Source organism: Spermophilus citellus (genome assembly GCF_964194105.1).
Source record: "Spermophilus citellus genome assembly, chromosome: 10".
Lineage (NCBI taxonomy): Eukaryota > Metazoa > Chordata > Mammalia > Rodentia > Sciuridae > Spermophilus > Spermophilus citellus.
The window spans coordinates 105,586,836-105,606,424 of NC_138197.1; the positions used below are offsets into that span (position 1 = coordinate 105,586,836).

Consider the following 19,589-nt stretch of genomic DNA (forward strand, 5'->3'; position numbering starts at 1 on the left):
AACAAAATGACACAAAATTTCCTGTGGTGATAATATATTCAGAATCATCTAGTTACAAATTAACTCACCTCCATTTTCTAGAGTAGCAATGTCAGTCCTTGGTTTCCTATCCAATGATGTTTTGATCTCACCTTGCCTTTCAAATAGGCTAAATTTTGTTGGAACTGTAAGACCATCCCCTAGAAACAAGGAGGAAAAGAAATAGTCACTCCAGGAACCAGTAGGTGAGTAAGTAAGAAGTCAATGATAGAATTCATGATGAAAGTAAATAGATTCAAATCTAAAACAGGGCTGTGGATATAGCTCAGTTGGTAGAGGTGCATGCATCTCATGTACATGGCCTTGGGTTCAATCCCCAGCACCTCAAAAAAAAAAAAAAAAAAAAGCTAATACAATTCGTTGTTTGCATGGTGATCTAGTGAAAAATATACAAATACACAAGTTTTAAGCAAACATTGTAACTGTCAACAAAGCATCAAACAAATTAATTATCCTATTTGTATTACTAATCAAATGGCAATTTAAAAATTTTAAATAAATTAACACTATTGTGTATACATAATGTTTATGCATAAGGATTAGCTAAAACTATTTAAAAAAATTAAAAAATCTTTTAAATCATAATACAAAGCAAAATACATATAAGTGGATTTTTAATATTTATTGCTAATTTTTTTTTTCTTGTCTGAAGTGCAGGCCTGCAATCTGTTCCTCCTCAGATATTTCCCATATTCTGCCATCTGTTTGATGGTTCATTGCTGCCACCTACTGCCATATTTTCAAATAGTGTGCCCCTTACAGATTAGCAAGTAGGTAGCTTATCCTGTACTTTCTTATAGTCATCTTGATCCTTAGACATTACCACATACACACCTCTCTCTCTCTCTGCACCTCTCTTTCTCTTCCTCTCTCTCCTCTCTCTCTCTCTTCTCTTTCTCTTCCCCCACAGGAACAGGGAGGCATTCACTTCTCTCACTTCTCTCCTACTCCTACAAAATGTGTTTTTAAGCTTACCCTAAATGCAAATGCAAAAGAACCATGTAAATACATGACATTCATGGATTTCTCTGAGTTCCTGGTTTTGTATCCAGAACATAATGCTCTCTTATCCTGCTTCAAGGGGAAAACATTCAATAATAGCAAAGTCAGCTTCACCACACCAAAGGAAAAGCTCCATGAAAGACAGAACCTAAGAATTCTGCCCACCAGAATTGTACTAAAATTGTTTGGTATATAGAACATATTCATTTAATAAACAATATGCCTTGCTCTGTCACCCTATTATTCTGTGATGCCCTTTTTGACTTTCTTGGAACTTGGTTATCTTTTTCTGTTTAGAAAAAAATCTAGACCTATTTCACAAGGAGAGTTATTTCACAAATAAGATTGTAAAAGCCAATGGCTCACAGGATTACTGCATGAGGTGTGTAGTGTCACCATGTGTTTATGAAGTCTATCTATTCTGTGGCTCCTACAGGAAAATATCATTACATTAATAGCAGCTTTTAATAGAAAATTTGGGTCAGTGAGTAAAAAACCTTTCCTTCCCACTCTCAAATCTGATGCATTATTTATCATTTAGTATATATTATATTAAATAATTTACTTTCTATCACACCAAGTATCTCTTACAAGTCACTTTTAATGTTGCCTTTTCATTTCTTACCTTCCTGCAATCCACTGCCATTTTCCAAAGGTTTTTCTAGCTCTTTTTCCACTGTAGGAGCTATGCTTGTTGATGATGAAATATCTGGAGGAGTATGAAATCTATAGTATTCACCTAATCTCCCATAAGAAAAGAATGGTTAGTATGTGCATCATATCAAGTCCTGAAAAATCCACAAATGTTTGATTTCTTACCAGATTTATAACACATCTCCTTTATTGCTCTTTTTTCTTCAATTTCTTCAGGAGTCTTTGTCCATAAACTAGAAGCATCTATAGGATATATTTTTTTTAAATTAAATTGTCCCAAATCCAAATAATCTGAAAATTTGTAAATCAGAAAGAAAAATCCCAAATATTGTTTTCATGGATGGATTATTTTTTTAGCTTTTAAAATCAAGAAATTCACATACTCATAAATGTTTCTAATTGTTATCATTTTAAATATTAGAATCAGTCAAGACAAAACTATATGACTAATCATATATAAGAAGCTGAAGGCACAGACTCACACATTGAGGTGGTGTCTGGAGGAAAATGTACGATGATAGATATGGAAATGTAACGTGCTAAAAATAATAGTTGTGCATTCCTAAGCACAAGGGCAGTGGTGGCCTGTAACCCATAGAAGGACATGTTCCAGGGAAGAGACAGAGTGAAGTTTATTTTCCTACATGTCTCTCTTGGATGTACATACTGACAGACACCACTGTGCTGTGGTTTTATGAGAGGGAAGGCAGAGGCTGGGGATATATAGCTCAGTTGGTAGAGTGCTTGCCTCTCATGCACAAAGCCCTGGGTTCAATCACCAGCACCATATAAAAAAACAGAGAGAGAGGAAAAGAGGAAAGGCAGACCTGTGTCCTTATCCTCTTCATACTCTTGTGAGGATCCCCTGGGATAATGCAGATGATAATGCATCATATATTATAAACTACTCTATAGATTTTCATAATGCCAAGGGTTCTTTGTAAGACAAATAGATAATTAATAGATATGCAGATGGACAGATGACACACATGTAATCAATGTGTTTTGCAACAGTTGTTATATATGAATGTGAGAGGTCATTTGCACCTCTTCAAGCATCTGCACATAAATACGAAATCTTCCAGTCATCATGCAGCACAACCTTCCAATCCAAATGATCACAAACATATGCAGACATGAACAAATCAGAACATAATTATTTATTTAATAAAATTAAAATGAGTTTCTCATCAAAATCTGCCCTATATATTATTACATCATAAGCCTCTGATAGCCAAACAACTATGTAAAAATACTGCCAGTTTTTTAATGTGCATTATAATCTGATGAAAGGTTTACTAACCATTTTGTTCCTCTCTTTCCTCCTCTTCATCCTCAAAGTTAGTTTTTAAAACTAAAGGATGATGAATGGGTCGTGTTATGTTATCCTGAGGTTTCAGAGGTTCCTGACTGTGGTTCACCGGTTGAATTCCTTCCTGACTTTCTTTCTGTAGTGTGGTATCTACAGAGAAAATTAATATTTCAGCCTCTTCAAGACATCTCTTATGGTAAGTATATTCCATGACAAACCAGTGCTTTCATGTTAAAATATATTTTTAATTTTACAAAGATGATTAAACCATTTTAAAATAAATATCAAAAGTTTGCCCACAACTCATGAAAAAGGGTGCCACTTCATAGACTGTAAATGGCCATTTGGTACATCAGAACTTTTGGCCATACAGGCAGTCCCGACATGATGGTTCAACTTTACAATGATGTAAAAGAAATAGAAATTCAGTAGAAAACATTACATCAAATTTTGATATTTTTCCCAAGGTTAACAGTAAGCAGTAGATACTTTTTTTTAAGTGATAGCAACTCACAGCTCCCAGCCAGCAATGCAATCACCGGGTTAACCCACTGACATTCCACCATATACTGTGTGGCAAAGTTATGATATATAGTAGATAGGGTGTATTAAATGAATCTTCAACTTAAAACTAAAAAATTTAAAACAAAGGTTTACTGGGATGTAATTCCGTATCTTCAAATGTAAATTGATCATAATTGTTATTGTAATCATATATTAGATCTGTAAGATAAGAAAAATTTGCTTATCAGATTACAATACTTAACAAAGGTTGACTCATAAAAAGAAAGAACTTAAAATAATGGCAGATTATATCCAAAAACAAAAAAAAGAAAAAGATCCAATGAGTCTAGGTTTCAGCAGCTGGCAGATATAACCTGGAAATGAAAGAATGAAAACTACAAGATCTGTCTACTGGCTGGACATTGATTACAGTGCCCAAGACTCTAAGACTTACTTAAATGCACTTTAGCTTTGAAAACTAATCCCAAAACAATAAAGCTAGCTAACTCATGGATTTTCTGTGATTATAAATCAAGTTCCTTCTGTTCTCTAAATCAATTTTTATCAAATCTGGCTAATGATCAGAATCACCTAAAGAAATTATGCAAAATACTTTTGGGGTCTCTGCTTTCTGAGCTTCTGATTTGGCAGTCTGGATTTAAAGCCTGGAAATATGATACCCATTTTAAATGTCTCCAGTAATTAAGAAAACAGCCAAGTGTGGAAACCACTGACCTAAATCAATGACCATCCAATTAAAACACTGGATTATGGTAAGTTGTTTGCTGGGCATGCCATTCCAATAGTTCAAATGCAATCAATCCTATTCCAGATCCTCACCTTTCATGTAAATTTCTCCACTATAATTGGTTTTCATGAAAACAGGCCTCAGTTCACAATAACATTTTCTCTGCTTTACAAAATAAAGGCCTACCCTTTACCCAGGCTAAAATTTATTATATGAAATTTATTACTCTAAAGACAAATCCTCCTTTACTGATTATCAAATTACCGTGAACCCAAAGAGCTGTCTTCATTACCTTGATTTATATACCATACTACCAGGATAAAATTATGGTATGAGAAAGAGAATAATGCTCCCCCACTCAAAGCTGTCCTAATTTCAAAACCCTCCACATATGCTGTATAATATGCTAGGAAAATTAAGGTTGAAGATGGAATTAAGTTTGCTAATCAACTAACCTTAAAACTGGCAGATTGTCATGGGTTATTCCTGTAGGTCCAAAGTAATCAAAAAGAATCTTAGAAAGTAGAAGAGAACCAGGAAAAGAAACACAACAATGGAAGGTCAGATGATATGACCCAAGAAATCAACTCCCAGAGAATCCAGGAGAAATGTAGCCTGCCAACACCTTAACCCAAAGATATCTGTGTCAAATTTGCAACCTATAGAACAGAATAATAAACCAGAATCATTGAGGTCATTTGGTTTGTGATAATTTGTTGTAGCAGTAATAGAAAACTAACACACAGAGTATTAGAAAAAATGCCACTGGGATCCATATTGGAATGATATGAATTCAAATGCGTGGTAAAATGTGGTAGTAATTAAAAATGTTTATTGAAAATGTTGCTTCTTACATCTTTGGACTATTGTTAAAGAATATACCACTATTTTTAAAAATGTTTCATTGGTACATTAAAATTGTGCATAATAACAGGATTCACTGTGACATATTCATACATGTACATACTTTGTATATAATTTGGTCAATTTAATTCACCAGTACCCTTTCTCCCTCTTCCTCCTCCCTCAATCTCCTTCCTCTTCTCTACTGGTCTTTCCTCTATATTTATGAGATTCTCCCCCTCTTTATTTCCCCAGATTTTTTCTGGTTTCCACATGTAAGAGAAAACATACAACTCTTGACTTTCTGCATCTGATTTATTTCATTTAATATAATGCTATGAATTTCCATTAATTTCCTGAAAATGACATAATGTCATTCATTTATGACAGAATACACCTCGATTTTAACCACCTAGGATGGTTCCATAGCTTGGCTAAAGTGAATTGTGCTGGATATGGATATGATATATTATTATAGCATGTTGACTGAAATTCATTTGGATAAATACTGAAAAAGTAATAGAGTTGGGTCATTTGGTGGTTTTATCTTAGTCTTCTGAGAAACCTCCACACTGACTACCATAATAGTTATAATAATTTATGATCCCAACAGCATAAAAATGTTCCCTATCCCTGTCCTCACTAGCATTTATTATTATCTGTATTATTTGATGAATTCAGTTCTTATTGGAGTAAGATAAAAACTTAATGTAGTTTTGGTTTGCATTTTCTTCTTGAAAGGACTAGTAAATAACTGAAAGCAAAACATGAATTTAAGCATAAAGGTCTTAGTTAATTCTCAATATATATTCCCAAGAATTGTCATTAGTGGTAAAGAAAATACTTAGTGATTAATCAAAACAGTAAATTTTAGGGTCACATTTTTATAAAGCTGTATTGCAATATAATTCACGTCATATAATTTATCATTTTAAGTGTAAAATTCATCATTTTTTCCCAGTGGTTTTTAGTATATTAACAGAGTTGTGCAAACATCTCAATGATCAATTTTAAAACATTTGATTACTCCAAAAAACAAATACATGCTGATTAGCAGTTACTTATCATTTTTCTCCCAATCTCACAGCTATACAAAATTACCAATGTATTTTCCTGTTTCTAAGGTTGTGCCCATTATCTGGATATCTATTATCAATGGAATCATATAACATCTGATCTTTGGTGAATAACTTCTTCCACTTACCATGTTTTCAAAATTCATATATACTATTGCATATAAGAGCACTTTATTTGTTTTTACAACAAATAGCATTACATTGTATGAATATACCACATTTTATCCATTAATCATTTATTTACCATGGGCACTTGGGTTTTTTCTAATTTTTATATGTTATAATTACTGTTAAGGCAGTCATTTGTGTACATATAGACAAGTATTTTCACAACTCTTGGACATGTATCAAGGAGTGGAATAGCTGGAACATATGATGTCTCCGTGTTCAACTTTTTGTGGAACTGCCAAATGTTTCCCAAAGTAGCTGCACTGCACTATTTTACATGCCTACTGAAACATATAAAGATTCCAATTTGTCCACATCCTTGTCAATACTTATCTTTTTAATAAAAAAAAATATCCTAGTGTGAATTGACATTTCATTTTGTTTTGCTTTACATTTCCCTGGAGGTTAATGATGATCATCATCTTTTTGTGTGCTTATTTGGCCATTTATAGGTATCTTCTCTGAATACATATAATTGAAATATTATTCAGTCCTTTTACCATTTTGTAATGGGGTTGTCTTTATATTTTTTCAGTTGTAAGATTTCTCTATATATTTTAGATTTATATCCCTTATCATATAGAACTTGAAAATTTTTTTAAGTGGATTACTTGTTTTCACTTTCTTGATGGCATTCTTAAAATAAAAATGGTTTTAATTTTGAGATTCAATCCATTTTTTCTTTGGTTGCTTATCTTTTTGGTGTCATAGCTCAGGAAGTTTTGTATAACCCAAGGCTTCTTCTAAGAGTTTTATACTTTCATTTCTTATATTTCATTCTTTGGTCCATTTTGAGTTACTTTTTGTATATAATGTGGCAGGAGGGGGAGTCCAACTTATTTTTTTTAATGTAGCTGGATCCACTCACTCAGAGTAGAGCTGTGTCACAATAAGTAGGAAGTGGTGAAAGGAAAAGGTTGTGGCTCATATTAATATCACAGACTTGCTGTTCTTACTGAGATTTAGTAGGTTTTCAAAAATATTACATCATTCACCATATGACCTTAGGACAATATCTAGAGACTTAATTTTTTTTTTTTATATCAGGGATTGAACCCAAGGACACTTTACCACTGAGCCACATCCACAGACTTTTTAAAAATATTATTTAGAGACAGGGTGTGTCTTACTGAGTTGCTTAGGGCCTCACTAAGTTGCTGAGGCTGGCTTTGAAACTTGATCTTCCTGCCTCAGCCCCCTGAGCCACTGGAATTACAGGTGTGTGCCACCAAGCCTGGCTGAGACTTAAATTTTGAATATATAATTTTTACCAACTGTGGTTTATTTCATTGAAGAACAAATTTGTGCAATTCTTCACAACTTCATTTTGAAAAGTTATTCCTAGATTCACAATTTTTTAATTATACAAAGCATTATTTATAGGATTGCCAAACTATTCTTGACATCTTAGATAAAACCTGTGGATAAATTTTTAAACTGATTTTTTTACTAGATGAGAGGTTTTCTATTAGATATTTAAAACCCCTGAACCTTTCTAATTAAAGTAAGGCATCATCCTTGAACGGATAAAAAAAAATGTGGCATATGTACACAATGGAATTTTACTCAGCAATAAAAGAGAATAAAATCATGGCATCTGCAGGTAAATGGATGGTGTTGGAGAAGATAATGCTAAGTGAAGTTAGCCAATCCCAAAAAAACAAATGTGGAATGTTTTCTCTGATACATAAGGAAGCTGACTCATAGTAGGTAGGGAGGTAGAGCATGGGAGGAATAGATGAATTCTAGATGGGATGGAGGGGTGGGAAGGAAAGGAAGAGGGAAGAGGATTAGCAAGGCAGGTGGAATGTGATAGACATCATTATCCAAAGAATATGTATGAAGACATGAATTGGTGTCAACATATTTTATATACAACCAGAGATATGAAAAGTTGTGCTGTATACGTGTAATAAGAATTTTAAATAAATTGCTGATATTTATTTAAAAAAATAAAGTAAGGCATCATCTTATTTCAGCTTATAAAATGTTTACTGTCTGTGTCTTAGCAAATACTAGAATAACATGTTAGTTTTGGACACTTGTTTTTAGAAATTGTCTTAATACATCTGTGCTGAAATAATAAAATACTTAAGACTAGGCAATTTATAAACAACAAAAATCTATTTCTCACATCCTGGCGAGTGCAAAGTCCAAGATCAAGATGCTGTCAGGTGTGAGGGCTCTCTGCTTCCAAGACGGCACTGTTAGTGCATCCTCTTGATGGGATAGGCTATGTGGCCTCACAGGGCAGAAGACAGAATGGCAAAATAGGCCTAACTCTGTGGGAAGCCTCTTTTATATGGTCCTGTATTCCATTCATGTTGGAGGTGCCCTGCAGATCTATCACCTCCTGAAGTCCCTAACTCTCAATACTATTGCATCAGACATGAAGATTCAATATGAATTTTGGAGATACCAAATATTCTAACCATAACATACTGCCCTGGGCTCCAAAAATTGTTGTCTCACTCATATATTAAAGGTGTTAATTCCATCCTGAAATTTTAACTGATTATCATCAACTCAAAATTCTACAAGAGTTTTATTTAAATATGTAAATCATATAACTCTCTCCAATTAGGAGCCTGTAAAACCAGAGAAGCTCTATATTTCCAAAATACAATTGTAGACAAGTACAGGACAGACATTCCTATGGAACAGGACAGACATTCCTATGGAACAAGAAAGTGGTAATACATCCCAAGTAAATCAAAACCCCAAACAGAAAACATTCAATCTCCTTCTTTGAATCCATGTTCTGCCTTTTACACCCTGGGGTGGATGTTGTATCACCAAGATTTCATTATTTACATCTTCTCCCTATACTCACAGCTTTGCCAGACACAACCCAACCAGATACAACCCAACAGCAGCTCTGGAAGGCTGGAATTGAACATTGCAGGGTCTACAGTTCTGGGATCTCAGGGCTGGTTCCACTCTACAGTGCCACTAGGCATTACCCTTTGCAAGCTTTCTATGGTGGCCTGCCCACAAAGCTGCACCAGGCCTTACCCTAGTGGTTGCTTTCTTCCACAGCCCAAGCTGTCTGGGTCTCTCTGAAGAATCCTCTGAAAACCATATGGTCACTACCAAGGCTTATGGCTGTACCTTTCAGAAGGGCAGCCTGAGTTGTATCTGGGCCTGCTTGCACAATATTCAGGGTGGTTGAGGAGCACTGCACTCAAATGCAGATAACAGAGACCTGAATTGTCAGGGTAGCAAATGCTGAGGTCCCATGGGTACCCAAAGCCCTTTCTCATCAGTCCTTAGTACTCCAGGCTATGCTGAGAGGGGTAACATTGATGATTGTCTTGATAAATAGCATCTGACTTCCTTTTATCCATACTAATCTCCTAATGAAATGATACTTGACCATACCCCTACTATTTTCTCCTGAATAAACTTTTTCAACTTTGTCAGGCTGAGAACTTTCCAAATCTTTAATGTCTGTTTCCTTTTAGTTATAAATTCTATCTTTATCTCACATTATCTAAGCACTTTGCTTAGATACATCTCCTCCCAAATATCCTGGCATACCACTTTTAAATGCTTTCTAACAGTTCTAGTGCAAGGCTTCTAATCAGACAAGTTCTTTGTAACTTTATACAAAGATGGTCTTTCCTCCATTCTTCAGTAAGCTATTCCTCATTTTCATCTTAGACATCATCAGAATGGAACCATCATATCTCTACTAATATTCTGATAATGATTACTTGGCAGTTAAATAATCTCTAAGATTTAGTCTATATAGTTCTCCTCTTCTTCTGAGTCCTCACCAGAATTGCCTTATGCATTCTGTTTACAGCAATATAGACTTTTTCTAATATTTATTTCAGAACACTTCCAGTTTCTACCAGATTCAAAGTTACTCTCTTTCCTCTTACCCAGTTCCAAAGCCATTCTCATATATTTAGGTATTCATTGCAGAAGCACTTTACATCTCAAAACCCATTTTTGTCTTCATCTGTGAGGCTATTCAGTAAAAGTGGGGCATATAAATTAATCATGGTACATCCATTCACTGTTCGTCTCTACAAAACCCAATTACAAATCAAGTTTCCATCTATGCAGGGGTCAGCTTCCGGTTGTCCCTTCTGTTTCATTTGTTTGTATATCTGTTTCTTATCACTACATGCTGTTTTTTTATCTCCTTCACTTCACAGGTCTTCATATCTGGTTGAACAAATTCTATCATTCTGCTCTATATCAAGCATGTCTAGACTATTCCTCACTCTTTACATTTCAATTAAATTTTAGAACGTGTTTTAATTCTGTTTGATACTTTTATTTTTAAACAGATTATAAATATTAAATCATTATAGTAATTTATGTTTTTATTAATTATTATTATTTAAATTCTATGAAATTATGGGTTACAATGTCATTATTTGATATATATGGTATTATAATAATCAAATCAATATAGCTAGCATTTCCATCTAAACATTTTTAAATCTTTAATAATAATTATACATATTTATGTGGTACAATATAATATTTCAACATATGTATACAATGTATACTGATCAAATCACTGTAATTAAAATTTCCATCTCCTTACTTTATATTTGGAGATTTCAAGCTTCTTTTCTAGTTTCAATATGTTAATTTAAAGGTGATTGGATGAACTTAAGAGAGTGATGAAATTTTTATTTTTAAATGTCAGTACTATAAAATGCTGGAAATTACATTCTTTGTGATGATGAAAAAGTTGAATCAAAATGTTTTAGTGGATAGTTCATCAGAAATAAAGATCAGTGCACATTACTTTTTCATTCACTGTATTAAAATATACATCAGAAGGAGAAAGATAGACTTGGAAACAGTGAACAGAAAATACTCAATTAGAAATATGAATATATAATTATTGGTTAAATTGGACATAAAATTTCAGACACTTGCTGGTTAAGTTTACCTTTCTAACAATGAATGGTGTGCTAAGAATTTGATATATATCATTATGTGTTTTTCGATTTGCAGTAACTTTTCTAGAAGACCTCAAATATCAATGGTCTTTACATTTTAAGGAATTAGTATAATGTTCTTTCCATGAATTTATACAAATACACAATTTTTGCTACCCTGATTTACCCAAAACATAGTTTTATGTAACTGAGATCAATTTTGGTACGAACAGATGTATTTCATATAACTCTTTTTGAAAACAATATATTTTTAATATTATGTAATATGCATTTGTTATATTTTCCTTACCCTGTAGTCATTACTTCCTTCATTTTATGTAAAGGATTGTCAGTGTTCCTTAGGGGAATCACTTTTTTCTCATTTCCATTCTAATTTAGTTTGACTAAAGATGGCCTTCTTGACCCCAGAAATTAGCTGTTTCTCTGACCCGAAAAATTATTAGGGATGAGCATGTTTTTCACATCAGTAGATAAGATTTAATATTAAGGCTTTAACTGGAAATTTCCTCTAAAATTGCCAATTTAAAATGATGATGACAATGATGCTAATTACCAAGAACTTACTCTTTGAAGAGAGCTCTAAATTATTGGATATGAATCCATTGTCATGAGTACTATTGCCATGACATGAGTACTATTGCCATTTCTATCATACAGAAGAAAAAAACTTGGCCACAGAGATTAAGTTGCCTAAGGTTACATTGGCAGGTTGAGATTTTAACCCAGTATGAGCTAGAATCAGTGTTCTTAACCTTTACTTATCCAGGTTCTATGTCTGGAGCTTCTGGGGCAACTACACTATATGGAGGAAGGCAAATAGTTCACCCTGCATCCAAGGTCAGCTCTGTCCATTTTTCCCTTAAATTGAATTGAGCTGTTTTCTCTTCCTACAACAGTGGTGTGCTAAAGTGAACTCAGATCAGTATGAGAACCTATTTTTAATTTTATTGTTGTTCTGGGGATTGAACCCAAGGGTACTAAACCACAGAGCCACATCCTCAACACTTATTTTTTTATTTTGAGACAAGAAGTCTCACTAAGTTTCTCAGGGCCTCTCTAAACTGCTGAGGCTGACTTTGAACTTGTGATCCTCCTGTCTCAGCCTCCCAAGCTACTATGGGATTACAGGAGTGTGCAACCACATCCAGCTTGTTAATTTTCCATCAATACTGCTGCTAATTTATGTCACCTTGGTAGCCTGAAGTTGGGCATAATTTCTACTATGACAAATATTTGCTCTTTGGTAATTGGTAAATACTACAAACTAGGACTATTTAACTTTTTGTTTAATTTTTAGGATGTGAGAGAGGATGGGTAGGTAAGATCCAGTTGTTAAACATTTAGTGGTACACAATCGCTTATAACCAAGAAAGTTTCAATTAGTACTTATGATAGACTACAATACATCAAGCCCAGACAATGCAAACATGAACTTCATCTGTGCTTTATCAATTTTCAAAACAAATTATTTAAAGTAGATGTCATGTACTTTATTTTAATATTGCCATCACAATGCAATATTTTCTTGTATAAATAAGAAATTTATATTATCATTTATATTTATATAATTTATATATATTTATATTTATAAATAGCTTTCATGGTTAAAATACAACTGCAATGCAACACAGGTTTTAAGAACTTTTGCATAAACAAGTCAATTACTTGCTAAATAAATTGTTTTTATTCAAACAAATTGTTTTTATTCAAATGGAAATTGGTCATTATTATTCCCTTGTGCTTGAAAGAGTAAAAAATGGTGCTAATTTTTGTAAAATTCACAGGGCAGAGATTCTTAAATCTTTTTCTTTACTTTTCACAAATTCTTTAAGAAAATCCACAGAAAATAATTAGGTTGGGGCAATAAAAACACTTATATAGATTTGAAAACATACTGATTGTTATCTTTGCATATTCTTGTAAAAGTTAGTCTTATTTAAACCTTAATTATACAAACAAAAATAATAATAAAATTCTTAAAAAGATATTCTGCACAGCAACTGGCCTAAACTCTTTTGAAAAGTCAATAAACTGAAAGGAAAAAAAATCTAGGACTGTTTTAAGAATAGTTGGTCTTTCAGAGTACACTAACTTCTAATGTATACCGTGGGAGAAAGAATAAGCATTTACTATGCTTGCAAAGAAAACAGAAAATGTACTCAGAAACCCTTAGGGAATTTTTGTAATTATAGTAAATATTTACTGAACTATGTTTTCATAGCATTCTCAGTTGGTTTAGTAGTTATTTGCTTTTAAACTTTGAAATGATAATCAGAGAACTTAGAATGTTTCTTGAAAATCTTTGGTTTGGCAACCTTTAAATCTCTCTCTCAAAAGAGTTTAAAACCTTTTTAAATTCACTAGCAGGTTAAGTTTAAATTGCAAAGAATCTAATTGGTTGTTTGATACCCCCACAACCGCCCCTCCCCCCGAAAAAAATCAAAACATGCAAGATAATTGCACTAAGTACTTAGAGCTAGTATGCAAAGGCAAATCAACTAATGAAAAATTGCTTTTAGCAAAGCACCTCACACTGGAAGAGTACAGCTGGTAATTTAGATAGCACTACTGTGTCTCCAACTCACCTACTTGATATGGACCATGTGATGAATCTTAATTCATCAAGCAGAAGCTCTAGAAATTTCACAGGTTACATGTTCAAATACCTAAATTTTTTTTTTAAATTTTAACCCAACCCAGATAGCACAGAGATAGCACAATGCTTTGTAAATACTGATATTTAACTAGTTGTGTTTTGATACCACATAATTTGTAATAACTTCACTTTTATGTTGTCTACTAAAAGTATAGTAAGGATGTGTAGTCCAGGAGAATACAGATGAGCTGGGGGAATACATGTAGCATGATTGGAAGTCAGTATTATGAGTTCATTTGTAGTTTGAGAGAAAGTGCCAGAAAACAATCTGAAACTGGCAATGAGGACTAAAGAACTCTCTCATCTTGCCTATAGGTGCAGTGGTACTTAAGCGCTGGGAGAAAAGATAGCGCTACAGGAAAACAGGATCCTCAGAGGAAACCCTTTCTTTTTAAAAATTTATTTATTTTTTTGTTTGTTTGCTTATTTATTTATTTATTGCTTCCTGCAATGGAGATTGATCCAGGGGCACTCTTCTACTGAGCTATAGCCCTGGCCCTTTTTATTTATTTATTTTTTGTTTTGAGACAGGGTCTCCTTAAGTTTCCCAAGCTACCCTCCAATTTGTGATCCTCCAGCCTCAGCCTTCCAAATTGCTGGGATTACAAGCGTGAACCACAGTGCCTGGTGAAAACCATTCTTACATCAGAGTAGGAAAATTCAGAGAAGAAATAGTTAATTCTGTTGACATTGGAAGGTTGGGGAGGTGTGAGTGAAAAGGACAGAAGAGGAAAAGGAGTGAGTCACTCAAAAGAAGGGGTCTCTCTCTCCTATTGTCTGTTTTTTTATGACTTAAGCAGAAGTAAAAGAGAATGAATTTCTGGTGAATTCAAAACACATAAGAGGAGACGAGGAAGCTTTGTTGGAGAGTGAGGTGAGTGTCTGGGGTGCCCTTTTGTCCCTGATCAAGTCTAGGAGGTTTGGGGAAGCAGGGTACTATCAATCTTTGGGTCCCTTTATGCCCCTCTCATGATGAGGTCGAATGCTTAGAGGAAGGGCTTGGATTCTAGTTCACGGATCAAGGTTTGATCTATTGAGGGGAAAGCTTACTTCAAAAGTGTCAAGATAAGCTTTGACACCTGTTGAATTGAGACTTCCAGAAAAAAAAAACACAAGATTTTATCTTCAAATTTCAGAGTTAATTTCTAATAAATTAGAATAATGAACATATATCTACAGCACTTAGTCCAGGGCATACCTTGTGGTGATGATAAGGAGTCCCTGTCTCAAAACAATAATTGTCAGTTACACAAATATTCCATCCTTCCTTTGCCCAGGGATACAATATTTTACTTTAGTCCTTAAAAAGCTAGTTTTAAGATAGTAATTTTATCCTTAGACCACTAGAGAGCTAATCACTAACTATATATAAAGAACTTAATACATTTTCATGAAGTAGAATCATATCACATGTAAATTGATGGGATCAATTAATTAAGCACAATAATTTTCATCCCAGTAGGTCACTTATCAATAGTCATCTATACTTCCCTCTTTTGTCTATCAAACATCCAATTTTACTAAGCATCTTTGCTCCAGAAACTGTGCATAGTGGAGGTAACCAGTTATGATTCCCATCCTTGTGATGTTCACAGTCTAGTGAGGAAGGGAAACATTGATCAGATATTACATGTATGATGTACTATGAGGTTAGAGGTTTCCAAAAGTGCACACCAAAAGAATCTAAGGGTTTTTTTTCCCTACCAAGAGATTTTACTGGGGGACTGCCTGAAGGGGAAGAAAAGGAGAGGCAGAGAGAGGAGAGGAGGAGAAGGGCAGAGAGAAAGAGAAAGACAGCAGAGAGAAAGAGGAGGAAGAGGGCAGAGAGCAGAGAGGAAGAGGGCAGAGAAGAATCTAAGTGTTAATTATCCATCTGCTAAGGATTATCTGAAGCCAAAATTTCAAATACCCAAAGACCAATTTCTAAAGCCACTCCATCCAAGAAATTTGGTAACCATAGCAGGAGAGTGAAATGTCAAGGAAATCTTGACAGGTCCAACTTCTTCAGCAAGGTTCTTGCCATTTACTGCTTCTGGGTATGTCTTCTGTTTCCCTTCCAGAAACTACTTTGTAGTTTGCCAGAAAATAGAGTCTCCAAATAATTTGGTTGAACTGTACCCTGGCTTTTGTAGCAATAGGATTACATTTGCTTCACGACTGTAGTCTTAGGAAGAACAGCAGAAGACAGCCACTTTGTAGAAGGAGAAGTGTTAATTGGACAGGTCCTTGCTGGCCCCACCCACGAGACATGTTTCAGTCATTCACCAGAGACATCCATGAAGCTATTACCTCTGAGTTTGACTCTGATGTGTGATGTTTTGATTTTCCTATTACTTTGTCACTAAAGGTAGGCCCTTTGGGTAAAATGTAGACTTGTGGTACAAGTCTTACTACTAAGCAGGTAATGGTCTGCTTAGTAAGATCAGTAGTCATTTCATTTTTCAGATGATGTAATCTGTTTTCAACATACACAAAGTTCAACTCAATTTTTGTTATCGTCATCTTTTAGCTACCTACTAGCTTATTCTAAACTTCATCTCACAATTCTTGATAGAATCTTCCCAAACCATCCATTAGCTACGAAATTACATTGCTCACCTTGTTGTACTTTTATGTGTCATTCTATGCTACTACTCCAAAACCAGATTATAATCCGGTATGTCAAGGTTATTAGAATACAGATATACTCACTGCTACTTGGTGGCAAAAATAATCCATTGATATTTCGAGGTTTGCTGTGATAAAAGATACAACTGATCTTCACACAACCAAGAGGCTGAGTTTCCCAAAAACATGAAATGCTGCAATTTTGCTAGACAAAGGAAGGGGGGAGATGCAAGGATTAGATGCCATGTTCACAATAAAACAATGTGCTACACACAACCAATGTGACAAAATAACTGCAGTTAGTGATTTAGAATCAAGTGTTCTCTGGTTTTCAGTATTTCTAAGCTTTGCTATTTAAAAGATGCAATGGTATTTCAAAAACATGTTTCTCCATTTTTCTCAGAATTTAAGATGAACAAAGTGAAAAAATACCTAAAATTAAATAGTGGGAGGAAGAATCATTTGTTTTCTATTCTGTCATAAAAGCATAACTTAAGATTATTGAAATGAGATGCTTTTAACAAAAATGATGATACTGAGTAATTTTACCTGCATTTCCATGTGTCTAAATCTGCAAAGTGGATCTAAACATTTTCTCTCTCTCCATAATGAGCACACAGTGTCACTGCCAAGGGCTTCTTCACAGTGTCGAAATCTGCACTGGGAACCCTACAAAGAAAAAGTAAACAGTGTAGAGAACTCAACATATTAAACAGTAAATTCTGTTAGCGTTTAACAAGAATTGGTTGCTAATTTTTAAAGGAATTGTGAGTGTATCAAATTAGAAGTGCAACAAAAACACACTACCCATACAGGACCACAAGTCTACATTTTAGCCAAAGGGTCTACCTTTAGTGAGAAAGTTGATAAGAAAATCTAGTGATTCAACAATACAATAAGCCACAATTTGCTCACAAAATGCTACTTTGGTTGTCAGTTAATCACAGAATGCATTATGGAATAGAAAATGGAGATAGGAGACTGGTGATATCCCTGACCGCACCAAGAAAAGCAGACAGATATTTTAGGAATCACTGACCATATTATAACTGTGGAGACAATCTCTATTGTTCAGTCCTTTCAGATCCTCTGTTTTGTTAATCTCTGGTGGCACTGGTAAGTGTATTTAAATGGGTAAAGTGAAAGGAGTTTAAACTCTATTATTGTGGAATTTTAAGTAATTACCACGTCATGCTGCATAATATCCATGCTTTATGACCTTAGCCTACAAACAATTGCCTATACCTATATATGTACATTGACACTTTTATGTACCAACAAAACAGATATAGATTATTTCAATGGGCTGCTATTACTATTTTTAATATTAAGTTCTTGTACACACAGATCCACAGTTGCAAAACACTGCAGGCCACGAGGGACATAGAATAAAAATATTCCATTAAATTCTTCCCTCTTTTGACACGTGTTCCTGGTTGTTTCTTATCTTTTAACTACCCTCTATTTTTGGCTTCTCTCTCTTTCTGTTTTAAAAGTGTAGGGTGCAGAAGTTTTGGAATCAGATAAGCTGGTATCTGAAATCCCTGGTTTTACTTCTTGCCCATAGCCACAAAGATGAAATGTACCCTCTCTGTGCTCAGTTTTCTCATGTGTAAAAAAGATAATAAAATATGTGACATAAGGTATTGTGGTTGCCATTTTTTAATAATTATTTATTGAGGACTTAATACCCATCAGTCTCTGTGCTAAGTACTTGGTGATAAGCAGAGAAAAAGAAAAACCTCTTTTCCAACCTGAAACATAAATTCTATTATTATTTATCATCCCACAATTTAATCGGAACATAAAAGAAGACAGAAGTAAATTTAGTTCCTGTGGTCAAAAAGATTGACTTCAAATTTCCTAGCAGAGATAAACATATTGAACTAAATACATCTTCCCTTTCACTGAGTTCAGACTAGCACAAGCAGGAGGTCCCAAACATCAAGTTTCTATATCTATTTGGTTTTAATGAGATCCATTAAACCTAACCTCATTTTCCCCACTTAACTTTACAAACTTTATATTTGGTTGGTTTGTTCATAATATATTTCCCCTTTCACATAATATTTAATTATTTGCTGATACTTTTAACAGAGGAAATTCAGTAATTATGTTAATAAATTTCAGATAGAGAAACAGGTTTATTATACTAAATAAATTCAACTATTTGAATTTATATGACTGGAATCACATTAAACAAAGCAATACAATATATCATATAATGTTGTGATATTAGGAATTTGATATCTCAAGGAGCCATAATATAGCAAATGTACCACATAGAGATTAAAAAGTCAAAGACACATAACTGACATATATAAGGGTAATTTTAAACCAATCATAATTTAAAATTATCTCAGATTTCCCCAGAGAAATTCAGTATACCAAAAATACATGATAAACTTTTACTTCAGATTTTAAGTATATAAAATATCTTGTGGGAAAACAGTACATTTTGATTCAGCCATGCAAATTATTGCCATATCTTCATTTTACTAAAAAGCTTAAGCATGTGAAGTACTGTAAATTGTACAATATTTACCTTTATGCATGTGGAATTAAAAAAGAAATAGCAGTCATTCCCAACTTCTGCCATTTTCAACTCTCTTGCTGCTAATCCAATGATTGTTTATATATAAATATTTAAGAATTGCAGGAATGAAAATATAAGAACTATCAGTGTGTAAGGGGGAAAAAGAATTTCTTTTCCACAGTCTTTCAGGCTATCAGTAGCATTCCTTTAAAATTGACCTCCTGTTGATAGTATATTACACAATAGATAATTCTTAAATAAACTTAAATTAGAAGATACCTTCTCTAGCTTTGCAGAAATGTTGAAAGTGGTTGCTAGTAAGCACACAAACTCAAACTTCCAGAATTTTCCCCACTGTTACCTAATCCATTGTTTGCTCATCATAAATGACCTCACCTGTAACTGTAGGCTAGTATACTTGCAGGCTATTTTCCCTTACTCAATTCTGGTTTATTAACCCAGAAAGTAAAAAATAAAGTAGTATATTTTATTTTTTTCAGTGTTCTGATTGAATAT

At 33.9% G+C, this 19,589-nt stretch overlaps 1 protein-coding gene across 2 annotated transcripts in view; it reads right to left on the reverse strand.

Annotated features, from left to right (window-relative positions):
* The window catches only part of LOC308658739 (uncharacterized protein C12orf50 homolog), a gene marked incomplete at both ends in the record, with an annotated part of 29,896 nt that extends 12,783 nt beyond the window's left edge, over positions 1–17,113 (reverse strand). The window contains 6 exons of one of the 2 annotated variants that reach the window (XM_081311580.1): positions 69–179; positions 1,667–1,780; positions 1,861–1,938; positions 2,999–3,157; positions 16,622–16,742; positions 17,087–17,113. In XM_081311580.1, coding sequence (XP_081167706.1) covers positions 69–179; positions 1,667–1,780; positions 1,861–1,938; positions 2,999–3,157; positions 16,622–16,742; positions 17,087–17,098 — 595 coding nt within the window. The remainder of the gene's footprint in view (positions 1–68; positions 180–1,666; positions 1,781–1,860; positions 1,939–2,998; positions 3,158–16,621; positions 16,743–17,086) is intronic. The other variant, XM_081311581.1, reaches the window with a different exon arrangement.
* Positions 17,114–19,589: the final 2,476 nt, after the last annotated feature.